This window comes from Haliaeetus leucocephalus, unplaced genomic scaffold (assembly GCF_000737465.1).
Source record: "Haliaeetus leucocephalus isolate CR32 unplaced genomic scaffold, Haliaeetus_leucocephalus-4.0 Scaffold306, whole genome shotgun sequence".
Taxonomy (NCBI): Eukaryota; Metazoa; Chordata; class Aves; order Accipitriformes; family Accipitridae; genus Haliaeetus; species Haliaeetus leucocephalus.
Genome location: NW_010972742.1, coordinates 6,398,180 through 6,421,411, shown reverse-complemented (window position 1 = coordinate 6,421,411; position 23,232 = coordinate 6,398,180). Strand labels below are relative to the sequence as shown.

At 47.0% G+C, this 23,232-nt stretch overlaps 1 protein-coding gene across 1 annotated transcript in view; it reads left to right on the top strand.

Moving 5' to 3' along the window:
- COL27A1 (collagen, type XXVII, alpha 1) overlaps positions 1-23,232 on the top strand; it is a 165,584-nt gene that overhangs the window by 56,602 nt on the left and 85,750 nt on the right. Inside the window, exons 13-16 of the mRNA XM_010571135.1 lie at positions 14,124-14,177; positions 18,641-18,685; positions 22,294-22,347; positions 22,756-22,800. Of these exons, the coding sequence (XP_010569437.1) occupies positions 14,124-14,177; positions 18,641-18,685; positions 22,294-22,347; positions 22,756-22,800 (198 nt within the window). The remainder of the gene's footprint in view (positions 1-14,123; positions 14,178-18,640; positions 18,686-22,293; positions 22,348-22,755; positions 22,801-23,232) is intronic.

Here is a 23,232-nt window from a genome sequence, read left to right as displayed (position 1 = left end):
TCGAGTTGGGCAGTCAAGACTGGGGCCTGTGAAGGGGCAGCTGTGGCTGCTGTTGCCATGTGTCCTCCCTTCCCCCCAACCTTTTCATCATGCCTTCTCCAAACCCATGTGTTCAGAGCTTTGCAGGACATCCCTTGCTTTTTTGCTCTTCTCCCCATGTGTCCCCACCTGCCTGATCTCTACCCATCCAAGGACCCCCTCTTCCCACTGCAAGAGCGCCTAAGGAAGGTTGCTGTAAGATGAAGACTGTTTTATTCCAGCTTTTTCTCCCTCAAATGCAAGCTCCAGAAACAAGAGAGGCCCCAGGAGCATGTGGGAGTGAGTGTGTGTGTGTGCCTGCCTGGAAGGGGACTACCCTGCACTCTAGAGTTGCTGATTTAATGCTTGTATAACTAAATAAGAAACATAAACAGAAGTTCTCCAGTGAGTGCCTTGGCGGTGGCCTTCATTTGGTTCCAGACAAGTAGCTTAATGACTGCTCCTGCTAAGCACAGCTTCAGCCTGTTGCCCTGGGTGTGGATGCTGCCTGCATGTGTCCTCAGGGAAGGCTGTAGTTAGTGGGTGAAGGTTAATTGTCTTCTGCTCTCGCAGCTGACTGCAAGTAGCTGACATTTTGATTCCTGAACAATGCCGCAGTCATTAGCCTGTTTTGCATTCCCCTTTCTCTTCTAGTTTTGTTTTCTATTGTTGGTTGGCTGTTTGCTTTCTCAACCAGACCTATTATTTTTTTTTCTCTGTGTGTTTTCCTTGCAGGGGATCCCTGGAGTTCCTGGGAAGAGGGGCAAGATGGGTAGGCCGGTAAAGTTTTTCCTCGTCTATTATGCAGACCTTGTTGAATGAAACTGGAAACAAAACATCTGACTTTTGGCTGGGTCCCTTCCTATCTTCTGATAGGAACTAAACGGGGAGATCGAACAAACCTTTCCATGTCTCTTTTCTCAAGCAGGAAGAAAACTGAAGATACAAATACTGTTCTCATCCTTTCTTCCATGCTCTGCCCACTTCACAAGCATTTTTGTTCTTTTTCACACTGTCTCCATGCTCCCTCGGATCTTACACTTCTCAGATTCTCTTCTGCAACCCCTTCCCCTCTGGCCAGCCTCTTCCCTGAATGTACTTTTTAATTCCCCATCATGATTGCAGCTTCCCAGGTGTCTGTGCTCACTCTGTTACATCTACTGCTCTGTGCTCCCACCAGTCTCATCATATTTGCCTCTTTTCACTGTGATTCTCTCCAACCCTTGTACCATCCTGGTTTGTATAATGCAAGTGCACTTTTGTATGGAAAGCTTTTTGTCCTTGGTGGTGGTACAGAGTTAAGGCAGTAACAGATCAGATGAAGACATGTTTGAGGAGCAAGGAGACCATGTAGATTTGAGAGCTTGGCCAGGAGGAAGAAGTGTTTGCAGGTAGGGCTGAATACAAGGTGAAAACTGTGAGAGCTGCATAGGAGAAGGGGGTCTGTGCTGACTTAAGCAAAAAGCAAAATAAAAGCAGGTGGGAGAAGTACTAAAATGAGTAGAGGAAACAGAGAACAGACAGAAAGGAAAGCCTTTCCCTCATCAGCCTTCTTCCAAGCAACTCTGCATGCTTCCTTTAGCAAAATGTATAAAATTTTGCTCCAAGAGTCCGCAGAGAGATCAGGCACGTTCATGCTCTGGTGTGTCTCATTGCCTTTGCACCTTGTCCTTCATGTTAGCCTGAGTTTCTCTCGATCTCCTGACATCATTGTACTCACAGGCTCCTTGTAAAATGTCCACTCACCCACACACGGAAAAATCCACTGCTTTCCCCTTGTCACCCTTGCATGCGAATGCATGCTTTTCAGGAGTCCCACGCCTACCGCTTGCTGGTGTTCTCACAGTAAAAACCGTGCAAACATCCTGACAGGGCCACATTCATCTCAGCTGGCTGTTCGTCTTTCTCTGGGATGGGGGGAGGTCGAGCAGACTTTTTTTTTGGGGCGGGGGGGAGAGGGTAGTGGAAATCTGTACCAGCTTTTAACAGTTTTGTAAGCGCTGGTCTCTGTGATGAATAATTGTAGAGAGCCAGTCGATGTAATGATGACTCATTGACCAGATTAAAACAAACAAAGCAACTGTCGTTAGGTACAGGGTTTCTGCTCTCTGCCTTGTTTCTGCACAGAGCACACTGGAGGCTCAAAGTGTTCCAGCTGTTGTTTGGCTAGCGTTTGTAATCTTCCAGGCAAGAGGTTTTAGTCTGGTGGTCACTGTTACAAACAAGGGGCTCCCCTGAGATCAGCAGGGAATCTCTCAACCATGGAGGCATTTAGGCTGGGATCTAGAGAAGGGATTAAACAGCTGCGCATGAGCACCTTTGTTCCACTCGGCTCTTTCAGAGAGTTTTGGCTTCATCCCTGTTTCATGATATCAGGTTTAATAAGAAATCTTGAATGGACCGATGCTGATGATTTGTACTTCCGAGCGTGAACAAAAAGATCAAGTGACATCCAGAGTTATTCAGGAAGTCACTTGGAGAATGGAAAGTAAGAACCAGCTGACCTGGTTCCCTTCCCAATACTTATCTCCTGGCCTGTGCTGTCTCCCAGCTGGCTTCCAGTGTTAGTGAGCCTGCTGTGATTGTTCTGGTCTCTCGCATCCCCGCGCTGCTAGACTTGCTGGTGTGGCTACTGTTCCTGTTCTATTTCAGTGTTGTCATTGCAATGGAGAGCTCCTGGAAGCCCTTATTAGCTGCCATCCAAACCTGGTAAATGCTTTGGAGAGGAGGGAAGGAGTTGGTATCAAATACATTTTTCTACCTAGTTTTGTTTGGGATGAGAGATGGCAACAGATGAACTGCTCGGCAGAGGAGGAGCAGGGGGCTGGGGGAGTTTGCATGTGACACCGTGGGCCTCCGAGAATGATGTAAGAGGGAATGATTAAAATAGAAGAACTGGACATGAGTCAGATCTTGAAACCCTTCCAGGGAAGTTAAGTTTTGCAGAGCTGTGAGGGACATGGTGAATCTGTCGTGGAAACAGCTGACTCCACCTCCTGCTCTGCTCTCCCTGCAGTGCATCAGCAATGTAGGAAGCAAGTGCATTTCTGCATTTCTAACATATGGGCCCTGGCGCACTCCTGAGCAAGGAGACGGTTGGAGGTGGGCTAGGGGGAGAATTGTGATTAAAGTGCAATGCACTAGGGAAACTGAAATAACATGAGTCTGTACGTCTCTGGATCTACTGCCTGTTTTAGAGGTAGGCTGGAGACCTGGAGCTGAAGCAGCCAGTTGCTTAAACCTTCAGTCTTGCCAATGCAGTGGCTAAAAAGAATAGTTTTTTATGGTGGTTTTGTGGTGTTCAGTTGAACAGCTGGCAAAGAAAAAAAAAAAGAGGATTAAAAAAGGCCCCGTTGCTGTGAGGGCAGCAGGGCTGTGGTCCACACTGTGCTGGGGGGAAGGAATGAGTGAAGCTGTTGGTACCCTCTATCTTGGCATGCATAGGCAATGCGTCAGTCCTAGTTCATCTTTAGAAAGGATATCTACTCACTGAAGGAGGTAACCCCCAAGAAGAGGAGATACAGCTAGTCATTATTCAAGAAGCACAAAGCTGAAAGTGATATGATTTTCTTACGCTGTGGGAGATGGGTAGCTACAATCAGGAATGTCTGCACTGCAGATTATATTAAACTTCAAATAGAATGTAATATTTTCAGAAGTTCTCAAGCCCTTTTAGAGAAAGAGACTTAAAGGTGAACTTCCAGGAAATATATCCAAAGAGCTTTGAGCTCTTTTTTTGTTCATCTTCATTATTGATGTGTGCTTGTGCCTCTTTTTCCATGTAGAATATCAATACTGTACCAGCTGCGCTATCTTACACCTGATTTTTGCTTAAAATGTGGGTTTTTAGTAGTATTATTTTAAAGGAGATAGAAAGGAAGGAGCAAAGCTTAGTTCCAAGACACACTTAGTAATTCTTGGGTTTGTCTGAGGTCTGTTCACAATTTAGCCAAACATAGCTGAGATTTCCTTATATTTTTCTACGAACCTGTTGGTGCTGCCAGTCCCATGCCTGGAGCTCAGTTGAACACACAGAGCCTCACCATGTTGGGTACTGTGTAAACACCTCATGAAAGAAAAGCCCTGGCCCAAAGGGTCCATCAGTTTGGATTACAAAACAGCACAGGATCAGACCAACCCCAGGGCTGGAAGGTTTAGGTAACAGTAGCATGAGCGAGTCATTAATACCACAAGCAGCCACTCTGACTTCCCTGCCTGTCTAGCTATGCTCATCATTACCGTTCTTTCTTTTGTCTTTCTGCAGCTCATGTTTGTAAGTGATACGCAGCTGTGTCCCACCAGCTGTCAGGTGCTGTGATGGGGGTCTCTGCCTGCCTGCTAACCTCAGGCAAGGGAGGGAAACATCTCCTGACAGCACAGGCTCTGCCATCAGGCTCTGCACAGCCTTTGGCAAGTGCCAACCGGCTGCTGAAGTGCTGCTCTGAGGAGATAGCTTGACAGGTGGAGTAGACTGTGTAAGTAGCAGGCACAGAGGGAGGGTTTGCACTTGGGATGTGTGGCCAGGAAGGCTGACGCCTCTGCCTCTGAGAATGGCCGGAGTCTGCCAAGGCAAGGTGGGGAGATGGTGCATTGCTTGGTGACTGCACAGGAGGAGGAAGAGGATATGGGACCTGGTTTCTCCCCACAGCATGCAGCTTCAGACAAGCTGTTTGGCTGTTCTTGGCTGTGTGCAAAACAGAGATAACACACTCGGCTCTCCTTTGAGCTCAGTAGCTGAAGCTTAGCATGTAAATGCCAAGGATTACTGCTCAGATGTCATGGAAGAGGTGTTACGAAGTGGCATGTGGATTTTAAGTATTAGGGATCGGTGCACAGGTGAGTCCAGAAGTCTCCCTTCCCTCTGCCTGTCAGCCACAGCGTGGAGGTTGAGAGAGCCAGCAGTGATCTGGCAGCCACTCTAACGTAGTCTCAGTATTTGTTGCAAGCATCAACGCGGTGGCAAGCTGCCGAATCTGGCATCCGTTTTCCATAAGCTGACCACAGTCGGGGTCCCCCTTGCCAGCTCTCAGCTTGTAATGCGGTGGCGCCTTCTTGCCAGGCTATTTTTCATGTCTGCTGCCTTCTTCCATGTTGACTTACAACGTTAATGTCTTAACTCCTGCCTCCAGTGAACACCAAGTCTCAATATATTCTTTTTTTCTTCATCTGATGAGTTGTTAGAAGTGCATGTGATACCCCTGCCTCCCCACCACCATGGGTACGCTGTCGCATTGTATGAAAAGGCATTGCCTTGTGGGACACACTAGATAGCAAAAAGCAGGGCTGCATTTGGGTTAGGAAGGTTTTGTTTTACAGCTTCCCCTAACCTTTTGATATATGGCTAAGATAACTTAGTGGTGAACGTAAGTGCATGGGGCTTTGCCAAGTTACACAGTCTCAGCTGTTGTCCGTGCAAACAATGGGGGGACATGTTTTGCCATGTGTCTGGAAAGGCTGGCATAACCGCAAATTACTGAGAAAATAAATTTTGCTCCTCTCTGTAGGGACTAAGACGATAAACAACTCCTCTCTTCTTGCTCCAGTCTTTTCTCTGCTTTGGATGCAGCTGAGGTCCTTCCTTGCATTTGGAGTGAACCAAGTGAGAGTCTCCTGCACCACACAAGTTGAGATTTGGGAAACTGGTAACAGCATTTTGAAGTACCTCTTCTTTAACGAATAAATGCCAAACTCCAGTTGACTTGAGTGGGCTCCCTGGGGGTGCAAAGAGGCAGCCCATATGGCTTTTCTTTTAAGAAACATGACATAGGCATACACCCTAAGAGGTCTCACCTACGGCACTGAGTATCATGGCTCACATGGGCTGGTAAGGGTCCAGCCATGTCTCTTTTATTACTGAGATCTTGTTACCTACCAAAAAAAGGAGGAAGAATAGAGCTGTACTTCTCTTTAAACATTGAGAAACATTGTAAAGAAACATTGTAATTAAAATTGAAAAACTTCTAAAGAAGTGGGGGTAAACTGTGGCTTCCCACTTAGCTAGGTGGTAGTTCAGTGTGTTGGTCCACAAGCCATTTCCTAAGATTTGAAAGAAATGGGAATGATTTTTTAACTGATCCTAAATGATGTTTTCTGTGTATATCCTCAGAAAATAAATATTTACTCTTCCACATAGCTTCACTGCTCGGGCCTGACTCATCTGAGCACTTGGTGAACTTATCCTCCAATCCATGAAGCGTTCCTTCCCAGCTGGTGTCCCAGTTCAGGTTCAGGCGCTGTGCATATAGAGATGTGCTTTCAGATGTGGCCAGCTACAGTTAGTGGAGAAATGCGTGGGCTGAGGACCTATTTGTACAGGTAAATCCACAAGATAAGCTGCAGGAAGAAGCACAAATGGCCTGTAGGAATTGATGGACAGGACTTGTCCTAGCTCACTCTGTCTTGTGCCAATACCCCAGCATAGCATCAAAAAGTCTGGTGCCTTCTTCAGGAACTGATTGATTAAAAAAAAAAAAAATATGCTTTTAATCATTGCTTGCATGAAAAGTCAAGTGGAGGTCCTGAAAATTAGTAATCAACAAAACTCCTCTGTTACTGAGAGAGTTTTAGCCCATGAATTGGGTTTTTCCTGTTAGCCATCTGAGTTAATTCTTTGCTATAGTTTTTCTTTATTAACCTAAATTTTTAAAATAGATTTTGTTTGAGCAATCAGTGACTTTTTTAATGCTTAAGTTGGACACTGAAACTGGGCAGCTGGTCTCTCCTTCCCTCTGGGCCTGGTTCACCACTCTGAAATGCAGGTGTGAGCCCAGAGCAAATGTCACCATCTCTTTTTGGCCCGAGATGTATTCCACATGCCTAGAGTTTCCCAAATCTCTGTGGTGAGGTGCTTGCATTGTTACTTATCACTCTGATATCAGCACGTGTTCCTATGTTCATGATTACATCATCCAAATAACCTGGCAAGGTGGACAATATTAGCAGGTATTTCATTTTTTAAAGAATAGGCATAACTAAGTACTGAAAACACAGGGAAAAGGGTTTGAAAGGTGCCAAGGCCCATAACTTCTACAGAAAGAAAAGAAAAAAACCAAAGATGATTTGTTTCCAAGAATGTCACTAAGTGACTTGTCCATCGTCATTCAAAAAGCATGTGAAGAATTGAACCAAGGTCTCCTAAGCACAAGAGCATCTTTCTTCCTTCGGGGAAGTGTTCATTCATAAATCAGATCAAAGCCCAAAAATGATTTTCATTAGAAATTATAAGGAAAAAATAATGCAACTATCACTTTTGAGTCTGAAAACATTTCGACCAAAGCTGCTTGGCGTTCTTAAATAGAAGGCTGCTCGATGTGGAAATCTTGGCCATAAATAATTAGGAGCAGTGGCAGATTCAGTGCTCTTCAGCATTAGGTAATTTGGTTTGTGTAATCTGCACTCTGTTGGAGCCCCACAGATGGGGGAAGAGATCATATATAAGCGCAAAAGGAACAAAGCAAATGGGCAAGAGGGTGGAGGGGCTGTCAGTTAGCTGCACTGATGTTTGGCTGAAGGGGCTTCAGGAGAATTTTGCTTGTGTTTGGGTGGAACGGGCTGCCCTGGAGGGCTGTGCTCCCACAGCTGGAGGGATAGTTATGTTTAAAAATGCCATTAATCTTTATCCAAAGAGGATGCGACATGGAGCTGTGAAGTCTCCCAGGGAGAGAAAGCAAACCTCCCTTTTGGGTGACCAAGGAGCAGAACTGCAGCAGGCCATCCGTCCCGTACCCAGCTGAGGATGGCATCTCCCTTTGCAGGGATGTAAGCTGTCACAGTCCCAGGTCTAGACTGAGCAGAAGGCAAAGGCTCCTGCATAGCTGCGTGAATTAAAGCTAGTGAGGAGGCACGCCGGGAGCACAGGGTTTGCCAGGCTCCCTTTAGGGTGACTCTCGCTGCTCTAGGAACCAGCGCTGGGTCTGAGCCAGCCTGCTTGCCTTCGCGCCCACCTGTGGAGCAGCTCATGTCTGCTCTCTCCACCAAGAATGCTCTCAGAGGCGTAAGCTGCCAATATAAGCTACACTTGTTTATTTTATTCTCCTTCTTTTTTTCCAGTGAATGCCTTCTCTCACCCTCAGCCCTGCTTCCCCACCACCACCTTTTTCTTTTTTTTTGGTTTAAATTGTTTGACTTGCAAACTCCATCCCTGGGGAGACTCCTGGCCAGTGATTCACCTGGCTGGAGCCAACTGGCAAATAGAGTCTTTCGCAGACAAGACAGGAGGGCTGGTTGGTTTGAGCAGCTTCACCTTCAGCCAACAGGAAAATAAAATCCTATTTTTGGAGAAGGATTCTGTTGGCGTGAAGACCTGCCAGGATTCCTCAGAGCAGCAGCTGCCAGACTGCCTCCCTTACTCCATCAGGGAAAGTGTTTTAAACTGAATCAGATGTTGTATACATACAACACACCCACCCACATGTGCACACCTGAAAAGGCCTTGGGGAAGCAAAGGACATGGTGCATCTCGCTGGTCCCTGCTTCCCTGAGGACAGCTGCTTCCAGGGACAAGAGGCAAGAAGTGGTGGTGTCTGCTCAGACCAGGAGCAGCCCTTTGGCTGAGAACAGCAAGAAAGGGCAGGCTGCTCTGTTTGTTTTAAGCAGAGGAAGAAAGGAAGGGGAGGTGGAGGGGGATGTAATCCCCTGATGCAGGAGGAGCTGGTTCCAGCGTCTGTCTAGGTCTGGTTGTTCTCAGCAGGAGTCTCCTGGCGTATGAAAGGATGCCCTTTGCAGGGAGTGTGGATGAAAAGGAATTAAGGCGCTCTTGTAGAATCTCAAAGACAGAGATTTAGTTACTAGCTCAGCTTCGGACTTCTCAGTGCTACCTGCGATAAATCAGTTTGCGTCTCTCTCTGTCTCAATTTCCTCTCTAATAGCGGTTCCTCAGCTTCACTGAGTGCAGTGCAGGCAAACTGTGCAACCACTGTAAAGCTTTGCTTGGGGTGGGGACAGGAGAGCACAGAAGCACCTGGATCTTGCTTAGTACAAAGTATCTGCTTGTATGTTTTTTCTTCAACTCCTCTTCAAGCTTCGTCTTGCTTCTTTCATTGAACTTCTCCTTCAGACAATGTGAAATCCATTCAGCTGGACTTTTTTTCCCCACCTCCTCTCTGTATTTCCCAGCTGTGAGGTAGAGCCAAAAGTTTTGTCATGCCTGACTTCAGCCACTGCGAAGGAGCACCCAGCTGGCTCTCGGCCAACAGAACTTGTTAGTCGAGCATTTTTCTCCTAGCTCTGCTGCCATTTGCCATCCCTTGCTGGTCCTGGCCCTTCTCTGCATGTCCCCTCCCTTCCACAGAGCGGGCAGGATGCACGGCTTGGTATTTTTCACTAGGGTGTTTTTCTTTGCCGTCCCAATTCTTGAGCATAATTTCCAGGGCCCAGTCTTCCTGGAAAAACAGCTGTACCCTGAAAAATGGTGGATTTTCTGTACCAAAAAAACCTCTGCACTCCCTTTGGGAAGGTCAGGAGACTCTGAATGCACTGGGCTCTTTAATCTCTTTCACAAGTCTCCTGTAATGGGCTGCCAGTTGCGACCTGCCTGTCCGCCAGCACCATAAAATGAGCTTCCTGCCCCATGTGTTCTTCCTCACTTTGGGCTCCTCAGACTGCTGGAGTAATGCACGGGAGAGAAGAGGTAGTGCTGCTTACAAGAATGAAACAAATGGGATAACGAAGTCTGCTTGTAATTCCTAGGCTGCTTGTTTCGGTTGAATAGTGCTAGTTTTGTTCCTGGGGAACATCTCTGTCCTTTAGGCTCACGCAGAAGGGAAGAGGCACTGAAAAAATAGCTTTTACAGACATGTGAGATCCAATAAATTAGGACACTGTGGTCACTGGAACTGTTATTGTGGTTTAAACTGCTACTGCTTACCCCATGGAAAGAAAGTGCTTTCTTTTTCATTAGGGGCTTATAAGATTGATTGTTTCATGCTGTGCACAGGACTGTGTTGGGATAGTTTTCACAACCTGGTTTGGGTCTTTGGAGACCATGTGGATGCTGAAATATCCTCCTTCATGCCACAGCCACCAGCCTTGGTCTCATTTAATGTGCAAAAGACTGTTAATACTTGTGTTGTCAAGCTCAAATATTGGGGTGGGATGCCTGGGGTTAGTTGAATTGAAGCCGCTCTTTCCATCTGTCTCCTCCACTAGGTTTGTTTTATAGCTCGGGCCAAAAAGTACCAGGGGACCACCCACCACCCCAGAGATCTGTGAGCTGAGGCTGGGAGGGGTGCTCAGGCCAGCAGAGCAGATGGAGTGTTAAGGATGATCAGGTGTTGGCAAGGACAGGGCTTTGCTGCCAAGTGTTGTCTTGGGCCTGGCTGTTGTAGCAATGATGCCAGCCCACACTGTTCTGGGTTTTCTCTCTGTTTCCTCCCACTATGACCTTTTTCCATCCCATCTTGAGAATGGGCAGAAACCCTAGCTCTGTGGAGAGAGTCACAGCGTGCTGTGAAGGGGTTTTACTGTCGAATCTCTTGCTTACTGCATAGCATTGGCCAAGTGACCTCAGGTGCTCAGCTGTTTGCCTTCAAAACACAGAAATAATCTGCTTTTTTAAATAATTGGAGATCTACTGTTGGAAAGCCTATGTAAAAGCTAGATTTTTATTAACTCTATTACCAAGTGCCTCAAATCTCCTATGTCTTTATCTTTAAGCAGCAAGGTTAGTTCTAGAAACTGAGGCATAAAAAGAGATTAGTGGGAAACATGAAATTAAATAGTTCTTTATCTGGCTACTCTTATTCTGGCAGAAAAGTGCATTGTTTATATCACGTTGGAAGAGATTTAAACTAAATTTAGAAAATGCTTTTAGTCTGGAGCAAGCATTCCTCTAGATGATATTATTCTGCTGTAGCAATATTGATTTAATTGTACTATTCAAAGTAGTAAAACCTTCGCACATTGGCAAGACCTTAGCTTCACAGAAGACACCTCAGCAGCCCCAGGGCCAGGCTGCTCAGTGGCATCCATGGGTCACTGTGCCCAGCTCTGCCCTCTTGAGAAAGGAAGGATGCAGTTGGGGGACTGCTGAAGGCTGTGACTGAAATCTGCGGCAGCGTAAGTACAGTATCAGTCTGTGCAGACTCATATTTTCCTTGGCAAGTTGTATGACTGTAAACAGCAAAATATTCCAAGGCAGTCTTTTTCTTTTTTTTTTCTTGTCTAAGCAATGAGTTTTCCCTACACATCTCTGTTCTGATCTTATTGATTCAGCATGTGGCAGAGCTATTTTTCCCCTTTTTTTCATTAAGAAAATTGTAGCCCCCCTGCCTTCTCGTTATATTTGACGTCTTTGTCTCTAGATGGCAGAAGGCTGTTTCCAGTGGTTGCTTACCACAGCTTCTTGGCATGTGCACAGGCTTGAGGGATGTAGTGCCCAGCTGGAAAAAAGCAGACAACTTTCCTATTCGCAGTGATGCCCATAAAATAGAAGTATTGAGTCTAAGCGAGGAAGTGATATCTTGTGTCCGTTCAGGAGCACATGCTGAATGCTGTAGGGAATTGGTACAGAAGAGGTGAAATGCTGGCTCTGAAGTCAGTGGCAAAATTTTGGTTGTCTCCCATGTCTCACCTTAGATTTGACTAAGTAACTTTTTACCTAGTTGTGTTGACCAGCAGTTGTAAACCCTCAAAGGTGAAGGGAGGTCTTGGATGACATCTTTGACTGCAGAGCTTCCCAGTATAGTTTTCCTGTTCTGTCCACTGCGATCATTTCAATTTTCAGTGTTGCTGATGGGTTTCCAGATAGCAAATGCTGTTGGCTGTCGCATTTTGCCTCCCTCAGGTTTGCTTTTTCAAGGTAACCAGTGTTTGTAGTATACAGGGGAGCAGGGAGGGAGAGAGAGCATCTTTCTGGCTCAGCAAGAACCATCCTCTCCCTGTCTGCTCCATCCCCGTCTCTTAAGCTCTTAGCTAGCCCAGAACGTGGTAGTGTTGTCCTTTGTATCTCACGGTCTGGTGGAGCCAGAGAAGGGTGTAAGGCAGTTTTACTGTGACTCCTAGTATGAGTTAGAAATAACACACCCACTAGCAGTTGCAGCTTGTTGGTGTGTCTCTGGAGTATGTCTTCTGGTGTAGCCTCCTCTAAGCAAGGCTGGTTACTCTCTAAGACTGCTCCACCATAAACAGGAGAGGGAGCAGGGGTGATCAGAGCTTTGCTTCACAAGTTCCCACTCTGAACTGAAGCACAAATGTAGATGGTCTGGTTAGGAAGCCTTTTATATGCAAATATATTCCATAGTTTTCCATCCTGATTCCCACAGTCAGAGTAGTGTGGAGATTAAAGCAAGATTTTAGCCCTGGCTGAATTGATCAAGTCTAGGAGCCAGAGCCTAGGGTTAGGCTCTGCATATGCTCTGTCCATGGGGAGCTCCTTTAGCAGACAACGATTTTCCTTTTGGCTCAGAGTCAAAGGAGGTGGATGCTGTGTCATATTTTATCTCACTCCATCTTAAGGCGCATGCAAGAAAAAGAAGTGGAGAGTCACAGCACTCTCTTACCTCAGTGTCACAGCCTTCCCAAAGCACCTTCCACTGCAGCTGAAGTTCAGAGTAACACTGAAACTGCTGATGTTTGAGCTGGTTCCTGATAGCTCTTGGCAGCCTGCTCCCTGCCAGTCCTTTGCTGAATGAAGTTCAATCTCAGGGGAAAATTGAGTCCAATCCATCTTAAACTCAACTGCTTTCTCCCTGAAAATGTCGATATAGTGACTAAGAGGGTTTACTAACCACAGAGGCTGTGTACCCCTCTGCTGAGCTCTTTCTGAAGGAGACGGAGCATGACAGGACAGGGAAGAGCAAGCTGCTGTACGAGTTGTTTGTATTAGGGAACTGGGGGGTCTTAGGGGAGCACAGGGTCTGTCTAAGAGTGCAAGAGAGAACGTGTCACACCACCATGTTCTGGCTCTGGCTCAGTACCTCCACTCCCTTTTCTATAATTGTTTGAAGTCTTCCAAATTTGTATCAGATATAATGAGATGATGAAGAAGTCTTTTGTGGTGACTTTTTCATGTAGTAAACATGGTCTTTCACAGCTCTGGGGTGTGGACCGTAATGAGCTTGGAACCGTTTGTTCCCCTGGCAAGCTGAAAGGTCGTGAATGCATTAGAGTGAATTCACTAGGCATCTTTGATCAGCTCCATTAAGCATCTGCATGGGCTCCAACAGGCATTACGCTATTCAGCTACCCTATGAGAAGGGGGTACTGTTAAAATGATTGTGTTAGTAGGCAGGATGAAATAATTCAGATTGACAATCCATTTTTGAAAATAGTCATTGCAGTGAGGTTTATAAATTCTTCCAGAACATAAGGGATTTGGGATTGACTTTTAAAGAAGTATTGACTTTTAAGGAAGTATCCTATTAGTAGGATATTTCTTCCTGAAAGAGGGTAGAAAGCACTGTATCTTTAAATACAGAGTTTGATCTTCCACATGTGGGATTATCTTTTCACGTGTAAACTATACAACATAATCTTCAAGGCTGTATATTCCTTGTTGGACATACTGGAGTACTTGGGTGAACCAAAAGGAGGACAGAAGCACTGATTTCTACCCCTTCTCTCTGCTATGCACACTCACGTTGTCTTTCTACATGGCGCTGCAAAAGACTTGCCTGCCTCATGAAGCGTGCCCAGGGCTGACAACTGGTGCTAAGAAAAGGCACGGCTGATTGTGGGCTGGACGTAGCCTGCAAGACAAGGTGTGAACAAGTTGCGTCCGGCAGCCTCAGCATTGGGTGCTTTTCATAGCATGGCCAAGGAAAAAGCCTTCCTGTCTGCTCACTGATTCTTCCTCTCAAGGCTCCCATTAGTTCTTGTGCAGCTCATGGCTGAGCCTTGTAAACGGTACTTCTGGTTACCCTTCATTGGCCCCAGGAGAGAGCAGTGAATCAGAGCTTTTGGCCTTGTAGAGCTTCTTGCTGAGCGGATGTGCTGGTGGAGCAAGAATGGTTTGGATGAGGACAAGCAGGCTGGCTGGCCCACGCTTCCTTGTGACCCACTCTCTACCAAAGTGCTGTACTGATTGCAAGGGGAGTAGTTTTTAGGCTGACTGTCTTTACACCATGGTATGTCAGTAACTAACACTCATGTTTGCGTCCTCTCCTCAGGGCTTTCCTGGTGATTTTGGGGAACGAGGACCTCCAGGCATCGATGGGAACCCAGTAAGTTGATAGCTTTTTCCCTTCTTTCTTTCTGTTCTAGTAGACAGCACACTGTACTGTGTCATGCTAGTTAGAGCTGAAAGAAGCTTTTAAGTTTGGTGGTAGCTGCTAGCATTTTGATTTTGTCCCTCCTGAGAAATGAATGTACAACCCTGCCCTGCCCCAGCATGCTGCAAATTCTCATGTTCGACTCAAAATCCTGTAACTGCGAGGTCATCATGCTGCTATTTGCTTTCTGTTTCTACCAATTGCCTTTCTCTCACCTTGGTCTTGATAGATGCTTTCTCATCCTGAGGGTATGACTAAAAGAAAAATCGAGAGGAAAGGTAGGGATGAGCAGGCAGTAGCTGGAGCATGTTGTCCATACCACAGGGCCTGATGCAAAACCTGTGACAGTCACAGGAATCACCTTGTTGACTAGTGTGCTCTGGATGAAGCTTCGTATGAACATAGCAGGGAGATATGGGCTTGGAGACAGAGGGACATATCTTCATAAGGCACCACAGACGGCTGCTCGAGTGCATGCAAACCCTCAATTGTGTAGAGGTCTGAGGTACATAGAGAAACAGGCTTGTTCCTCTCCTTTTCACCACATTTCATTTTGTGATGCAGGTTAGCAAGCTGGTACCACTTGGTTTGCGTTTCACTAGCCTGTAGAAGTAAGCTTCTAAAGTAGTCCAAGCTCAGTACCTTTCCTCAGCTGAAGTGAACGTTACTACTGGTGCAAGAAGCACCAGATTCCCCGCTCTGGTGTCTGGGAGCACTGAGAGGCAGACACCATAGCCCAGGCTTGTGCTGCCCTGCCTCATGCCTCAGCTGGCCCAGGGACTACCGTGGGAGAAGTCTCTAGGCTCCTGAGTTCTTGGCCTTTCTCTGGTCTTCATCTGACCCCTGCTGGCTTTCTAAGAATGGGATGTGTCTCCTGGGAATTGGGTCGGGATGGTCAGAGACCATGAAGCAGCTGGATGCTGATAAGGTTTATTTTGCTCTGCTCTTGTAGCACTTAATACTAAACAGTTGGGTATGTGCTGTGTTTTCTACTACTCACAAAACATGCCCTTCTGGATTGCAAAAGTTCTCAGATGTATTAATTATTCTAAATTATTTTCTGAATTACTTTGTTGGTTATCCCTCAGTTAGCATGTGAGCAGTACTGATTCATCTTTGAAATTCCTGCTGTCTTGGTTATTCACACATAATCACAGTGCTGCTCTTGGTGTTTGATGGAATGATTTGTGTAAAGTAACCCACTCCGCACGTGTCTTCAAGTTCACATTCGTCATATATGCAGCATAAAAGTTATTTTAACAAGCGACTCTAATCACCAAGCCAAGCTCAGCTACACTCCAGCCTTTGTGGGAATTCAGCACAAGAGTCACAAATGCAGTGAACTGAAAGAATTAGATTCCCAAGGAATACTTCTGCAGGACTTTTCTCATCCTTCAGTCGACTTAAACCATGGGTCAGAGTGGAATCAGTAGTCCCAAAGTAGAAGACTTTCTAGATTGTATTGCTATTTCCAGCCAGCCCACCAGGAAGAGCAGGAATCCTGGAGGTCAGAAAGACTTTTTTTTTTCCAAATAACTTGTTTTGTTTTCTTTTGAATTTGCAAGTTGTCTAAGCCCCATTCAGAAGATGTGCTCAATGTTAGCTGAATGCCAGTTCCCAGAGCATTGGAGAGAAGCAAATGTCCCTTCCGTTAATTCATCCAGAAGGATTGCTCTTCTTTCATCTTATCAACGGCTTTTAAATATTAATGTGCCTTGGAGATTGTAGAATGAAAACAGACTGTTTCGGCTGACTTAAAGGGAGGTTCACAGGGTCACAAGTGGAGTCACAGACGCAGAAAAATGCCAGAAAGTCTGTTTGTGGAACACACAAATATGCCGAGTTTGCTAGGTGGAGTATGCAGCTAAATTGTAGGCAGGCGGGCAGGCTGCCACGGGTCCTGAACTGCCCCATCCTCTATTTGATCCACTGAGCACTTACGCTGCTGCTGCCTCTGCTGTCACATGGGGATGGCTGAAGCCGACAGTCTCTGATCTTCTTTCCGTCCCCTCCAGACAGAGCAAAGACTCTTCCAACCGCAGGGGCGTTTTTCCCTCCTACCAACTTGCTGAGAACTGTCGAGCCATCACATTCCAGATCCCCGTTCCCGGAGCGCTTTAGCCACTCCAATTAGTCTCTTAATCACAGGAATTAGACATGGGAAAGGACTGTTGATTCATGTCCTTGTCTCTTGTCCCAGTGCCTGGTTCATGCACTGAAAAAAGGAGGAAAGAGCCCGATTTCCCTCAAAGGTCAGGGACCAGCCTGTCATTACTGATAGCCAGGAAAGAGCACCTGTAAATTCTCCATTTCCCAGGCCAGGGAATGGCTCAAATTAACGACTAGTCCTGTTCACATCTCCCAGGGGAGTCCACCCCCTCCTCTTCCAAGAGGAAATCATCTTGTGTTAAACGTGAGGCCGTGCGTTTCCCCATTTACCCTTTCTCTTGAGGAATACCCACATGACCTAATGCAGAAATCTAGGCAGTCCCTCCTGCAACTGGTAGGACCAAGAGCCAACCATCCACCCAGTCTGCATCCCAGCCACCCTCGGAGCCTGCAGAGCTTACTGGGAAATCCAGGCTACCGTGCAGCTCCTGTGCTCAGCATTCCTGGGGATATTCCCTCTTCTTGCTGAGCCTAGTAATGCCAGGCCTCGACTAAAAGCTTGAAGCCGACCTTATTACAGTAGCTCTGAGGATGCAGAAATCCCACCCATGAGGAACAATTGCTCCGCAGATGTCCCAAGTATGCAGGAAAGGAACCGGCCATAAAAAAGCAATTTTAGGCTGGTTGAGATTATGAAACGCTTTTTGTGTGTGCTTGCCCAATAGTCCTTTACTCCACTTCCCATAAAATAAACACACGTAACCCTTTATCCAAGGAGGCTGAGCACGTTTAGTCACGTTGCATCCCCTTCTCTTTCATTCTTTCACTAGGCAAATCTTTCCATAAAAGGGGAGCTTTATTGCACTGAAGGGGACTCCACCAGATGTGCACCATAAACTAAGTTGGTCTGTCAAAGAAAATAGCCAGCATGATCCAGAGCAGGGGTAGGGTTGTCTGAGCCAATGGGGAGTTTAGTATTTCCAATGCACTTGTTTTGAGAGGCCCTGCCGAGACAGAGGTGTGTAAGAGCAGGTCCTTGCCCTGACAAGCAACACACTGTCAATGTGGCAAGGGAGCGGGTGATCCACCAAGGGAGACACGGGGACAGGCTGATGATCGCGATTGCTAAAGTACTTAGGGACCTGGATAGGTGATTTGTGTGGGTCTGACACAGCTTCCCTGCTGCACTTTGCCTGGAAATGCCATGAAGCACCTGCTGGCATTCCTGGTACCTGCATGTCTTTGGAAAGCTGGCACGGAGGGACTTTGTGGTGAAGCTGGGAATTCAAACCAGCCCCACAAACCCAGACAGCAGTCCGTCCCTCAAAATGGTGAGCTCTGAGGTGCTCTTGAAAAGCCTCTGAGAGGAGCTGGTGCTTTCCAAAATGCCCTGCTTGGGAGCAGTCTGTAAGAAGTGGCAAATGGGCACAGAGCCCAAGAGGAAATCTCTGCAGTCCGTCTCCTGCTCTCTGCAGTGTGATTAAGAGCGACTCGTCCTCTAAGCAAGTGCTGTGTTCCCTGCAGAGACTTTCCTGCTGCAGGGACAGAGGTGCTGAGCCACCTCCCTGCAGGCAAGCTGCAGCCCAAAGGCTAGGGGCTTTTTCTGAAAATTAAAGAAATGGCTAGTTGACGGTCTGGGCAGGAGCCCAGATGGATGAGGCAGAGTGCAGAGGATGCTGCTGGTTCCCCACCTTAAACCAGCTCTTAGATACAGGAGGAGCAGCCTCGGAGCACCCCATGTGCCAAACACACTCCCAGGGCCCATCAGCCAGCACCAGAAGGTGCCATACCCTCTCCCCAAATTATCCAGTTTAATTTTCATCCAAGCCCTCCTTTTCTTAAGAGTTTTATTGTTCCTTAACCACTCCCAAAACACCTTTCCCAACGCTAAGCAGCAGCTTTCCCTTCCCTTCCCACCTTAGCTTTGCTGTCCCCATGCCCCCTCCCTACCCTGGTCCCTCTCCCTGCCCATGTCTTCATCTCACCTGGGGCAGGCTCCCACCCGCTCCCCTGCCTGCACAGTGAAATGCTTCTTTTATCCAGCCTGCTCCTGGGAGGGGAAGTCAGTCCTGCAAATAACTGCCGAACAACAAGCAGCCCTGTGTCTGGAGAGGCTGCGCTCGCAAGCGCGCTCGCTAAGATGGAAGCTCTCGAACACTTTGGCTGGGGAAGGGGCTGGGGGGGGGGACGGAAGGGGGAGGGACGGTCTTTTCCCTCCCCTCAAGCTCTTGAAACACTGAGCTGCCTTTCAGCCTCTGTTTGTCTACAAAGTGGCCTTAACCATGTCGGTTTGTCTTTCCTTTTAGGGAGAATTGGGAGCCCCAGGTCCTCCTGGAGTCCTTGGACTCATTGTAAGTACAAAAACAAATGGAGATCTCGCTTCTCGGGGCTTTAACCCTTTCAGCCTGCATAACTACGCACAGATTTTCTTCTTCCTGTGGCAGGGCAGTGAACAGAAGGACTGTTTGTATGGGGGAGGCACGACGTCGGGGAGAGAGGAGGTTGCCTGATAGACCGGGAGGTGGAGGAGGGCAAACCCTTCCTAAACAAAAGGGAACAGATTAGAGGTTTGCTGTTAGTGCCCTTGTTCCTAGATATCTCGCCCTTTTGATAACATTTACTAGGGTATTTCTTCAAAGATGCAATATTCATTCCACACCAGGATTTGTCGCCTTTTAAAAAGCAAGCCCCTGTAAGCAGTAATCTAAGGACACACAGTTCTTGCTCACTGGAGAGACCGTGGGCAGGAACTGTCTGTCCTCTGGGTATACAGGAATTTTACGTGCACTCTCACCATCCCATCCCTAATCCAGGTAATTATGTACACAGCCAAATTCCATGCTTCATTACGCTCTTCCCCGGCAGGAGATAAATGGCTGTAAGGATGGGTGGCAACTCATCCTCTGGCAGCTGCACTTGGGGGTTAGTGTATGCCCAGCTGAACATATTATAGTTTATTTTTAGGTCTCAGAACTTGTTTCAAGTTATTTCCTTCCATGCACAAAAAGTGGTAGGTTCTGTTAGTACTGCAGCATTCTTTCAGAATGATTCCTCCCCAGCTATGATAATCCATAAAAACTTGACTTGCAGTAAATGGTTAAAAACCATCCCCTTTTGCCTTCCATAGCTTAAATTAGAGGAGTGTGCATGTCAGCTGAGATCAAGGCCTGGATTGGCCTAGACATTGCACAAACATAGAGCACCAAACCCAGAAATCTTAGACTCCTTGGGGGGAAAGCAGGGAATATGGTGGAACAAGTGTACCCGTCTTGCAGATGGGGGATTGGGGCATAGGTGGATTAAGGCTTCAGAATTTTTTTCGTGGAGCCAGGAATTAGGTCTGTATTTCCCCTTGTTAGTGGAGATGAAAGTAGCTACCTTAGCCATAGCAGCAGAAAGGATGTGCTCCTGGCAAAGAGCTGTAAGAGGAAGATTGCTATTTAAAAGAATATGATTGAAGGTATTGTCCAAACTGGATCATATTTCTCCTAGCTTTTGGAAAGATTTCTCTTAACCTGGTTGCTGTTATCTCACAGATATTTGTTTCTTAGAAAGTGAAACGTCAGACGCATAAATGTGATTAAGATCCTTCCAGAGATGATGGAGTCAGGAGGCCGCCTGTCCTTTCCTAGCTGGCCCAGCCAGTGCCATGCTGTTATGTGCTTGGGATAGATCACAGGGGCCAGGAAGGGACAGGTTTTGCCTGGAGCTGATCTGAAATGACCACAGGCAGAGTGTGGTTTTCTAACCTGCCTTTGTAATTGTGAAGTTTTTGTCCCACATTGGCTGCAGTTACCCAAATGGCACCAAATTCTATGGGAGGTGCAACTAAACTGTTTTGTTTTTTCCCCTGTTTGGCCCCAAGATCTAGCATTGCATGTCCTAGATCACGATTCAGGTCCATCACCAGGTGATCTGGAGTCTGTTACCTTGGCTGTCTTGATCCATTATGTCATCCTCTACTGACACCACAACTTCTAATGTTTTTGCTGGACAAGGTCAAAAGCAGCAGTTCTCCTTTTGCTGCTAAACCCAGCCTGTCTTAAACTTTAAATATTTCTTCTCCCTTCCCATCCAGATGAAGAAATTATCATTCCTGTGGTGAGCTTCTTCCTAGCTTTACTTTTAAGGCAGAAAGTCAATCCTTTGCAATGCTTTTTTTTCCAAGAATCACTTGCTGCAGCAGTAGCAATCGGCTGCTGCCTTTCCCAGTTAGTCTGTTGGTACCACTCTGAGATAAAAATTTCAAACTGAGATTCAGGTCAAACTGAGTCAGATCTTGTGTTCCAGGGTAACATGCAACTCCTGAATTCAGGATGCTGAAGCATCTCTAGTGGGATTGATCTAAGAGTGACTTCCTCCATGCTCCTGGGGAGAAGGGGGCACATCCATCCTGCCTTCTCCTTTCTGTGGGACAGCACCAGTCTTCTTCCCTGGGGTCTGCAGCACGGGGCTCACGCTGCAGAGCAAGGAGAAGGCAGTGGGGTGTTTGCTACGGGCTGGCCCCCGTTCAGGTGCTTCCTTCCTTCCCAGCTACAGCCGCCCCCGGGGGACTGGCCGGGTTCCTGGCTGCCTCCATGCACCCTGCAGGTGTTTGGGTCCGCTGTTTAAGAGAGGCTGAAGAGCAGAATTAGATGTAACTAAAGCCTCTTGCTCTCCTAATTAACTGTGTGGGCAAAGCTTTAAGTAAACACATTTCTACAAGAAGCCTTTATGCTGGGAGGTATGAAAAAGGCATCTGTTCAGGCAGCTGCAGCCCAGCGCTCCCAGCATGGCTGCGGGCCCGAGACTGCCGACCAGAGAAGCGCTCCTTCACCAGAGCCTTCCCTGTTTATTTACACATTGCAGGCAAGGCTGGTGCACTGTATCACTGACTCTCTTCATGGGCAGAAAGCAGTCAAAGCCTGTTTAAATGCCGGCCACTGAAGGCTTTCTTTTGTACATGCACACTCAGGTACACGTAGCAACGGTGAGCTCCAGTATCCTCCTGTGTTGCAGTTTCTCGTACAAGTCCCAATACACGATGCCATGCTGACTTCTCGCTGCAGCAGAATGGCCACGCTGATGGGACACCTCTGTCCTTACCTCCCATTTCCCCTCTCTCCTCCCCATATCACTTTTAGATATCAGAGCTCAGTAGTGAGCCAAATTTCTTGACTATTACCCTTTTTGCTGTTTGACTCTGTCCTTTTTAACACACCCTCAGACTCCCTCTGGAGAACTCAGGAATACTGCGGTAGATTCTTTTTGAGAGCAGGAGTCACTTCACCAGGAATAAGTACACTCCAGGATTGTCTTATACCAGCTCAATATTTTAATTTTTCAAATAGTGGAAGAGAGAAATTAATCCATTCAAAAGGTAGGAAGAACATAGAAAAAAAATTTCTCAGATCCTACCACAGTTGCAGACTTCAAGGTGGTTTCTTAATTAGCTTTCCATTATTTTGCCATTATCTATTTTTTAAGTGGATCCAGGACTCCACGCTCCTGGGTTTGGAGTCTGACCACACTCCCTGACACCCATATCTCCTGTGGCACAGGAGTGGGATGCTCACACATTCTCCAGGCATCCAGCACACTCTACCCAATTGCCGTGGCCATGCACAGGAGCAGCAGCACGGTGGGTCCGGGTGAGCTGATCGTGGGGGACAGCTCACTTCTCTGGTGGCTAGTGTCAAGGCGCTTTGGGGGCTCTTTCTGGCGAGAGCAGGATGCAAATAGGAGGTGCTCTTCTACCCTCATACGCCTGTGAGGCAAACACCTTGTGCTTCTTTTACTTAGAGGCTGTCTACACATTAAAAGTCTCTTGACTTGTGCCAGGACGCTGCTTCTGCCGAAGTCAGTGGTGCAATTCTTCAGGGATACTGAGAGACCAGATAGGAGAGGAATTTCACACTACATACAGCTACCTGTTGGGTTTTGCACCTAATGACTTCGGTAATTTTCTTTCTCTTACTAGGGTGACATGGGCTCTGCTGGACCGATAGGCTATCCAGGACCAAAAGGCTTAAAGGTGAGAGAATAACTGAGATGTGTGAGCTCTTGTCCCTCCATGGCAGGGCTGAATATCCTCTCTTGGGTAATGGTGACTATCCTGAAAGAAAGGATGGGCAGCAGTAATGCTTGTCCATTGACCCAGGCACAGGACTGTTGAACACAACATCCTACTGGTGGTCTGCAGCAGGTCTAAGTCAATGGAGAAACCCAGGGGCATTTTCCCTGCGCGCCTCCAGCCCATGACGGATGTTTAAAGGATGTGTGATGGAGCACGCCTTGGGAGCAGCCTGACATTTGGCCTTGGGGCTGTGCCAGGCCAATGCTGCGGGTCTGAGCCACCAGCCCCATCAGGGACATCAATGTCATAGACCTGAGCAAGTCTTCACAGTGGCTCAGTCTCACTCTGAACTTTCTTTTGTTTCAGGGGCTGATGGGAAACCCTGGAGAACATGGACTGAAAGGTGATAAGGTGATCTGAATACTCCCTTATTGCACTGTGTTTTAATTTTGCATGTGAAATCCCCTTTCTAGCTTCTCTTTCTCATTCAGCACCATGGTACTGGTTCCACTCTGGCTGTCTCTTTGCTCCCGTCCTCCTGCCCTCCCTCCTTTCTTGATGCTTCAGTTATGATTTTTCTTTCTTTTATATCTGCCCCTTCTCCTTTTCCTTGGAGTTCTAGTATTGATCAGTTATGCTCAGATCCTCTTTGGAGCTTCTGTCTCCTACTGGTGATGGCAGTAACTGTAAGATGATCTGGTGTTTCACTGGGCTTTTATGTTTTTATATTGGTTACATGATGGGATGTGGAGGAGGATGAAGAGCTAACAACACTGACAGTGGCTTTGCACGAATGCATTTGGGGGAAACACATGATGTGACAAAGCAGCACAACTCACTGGA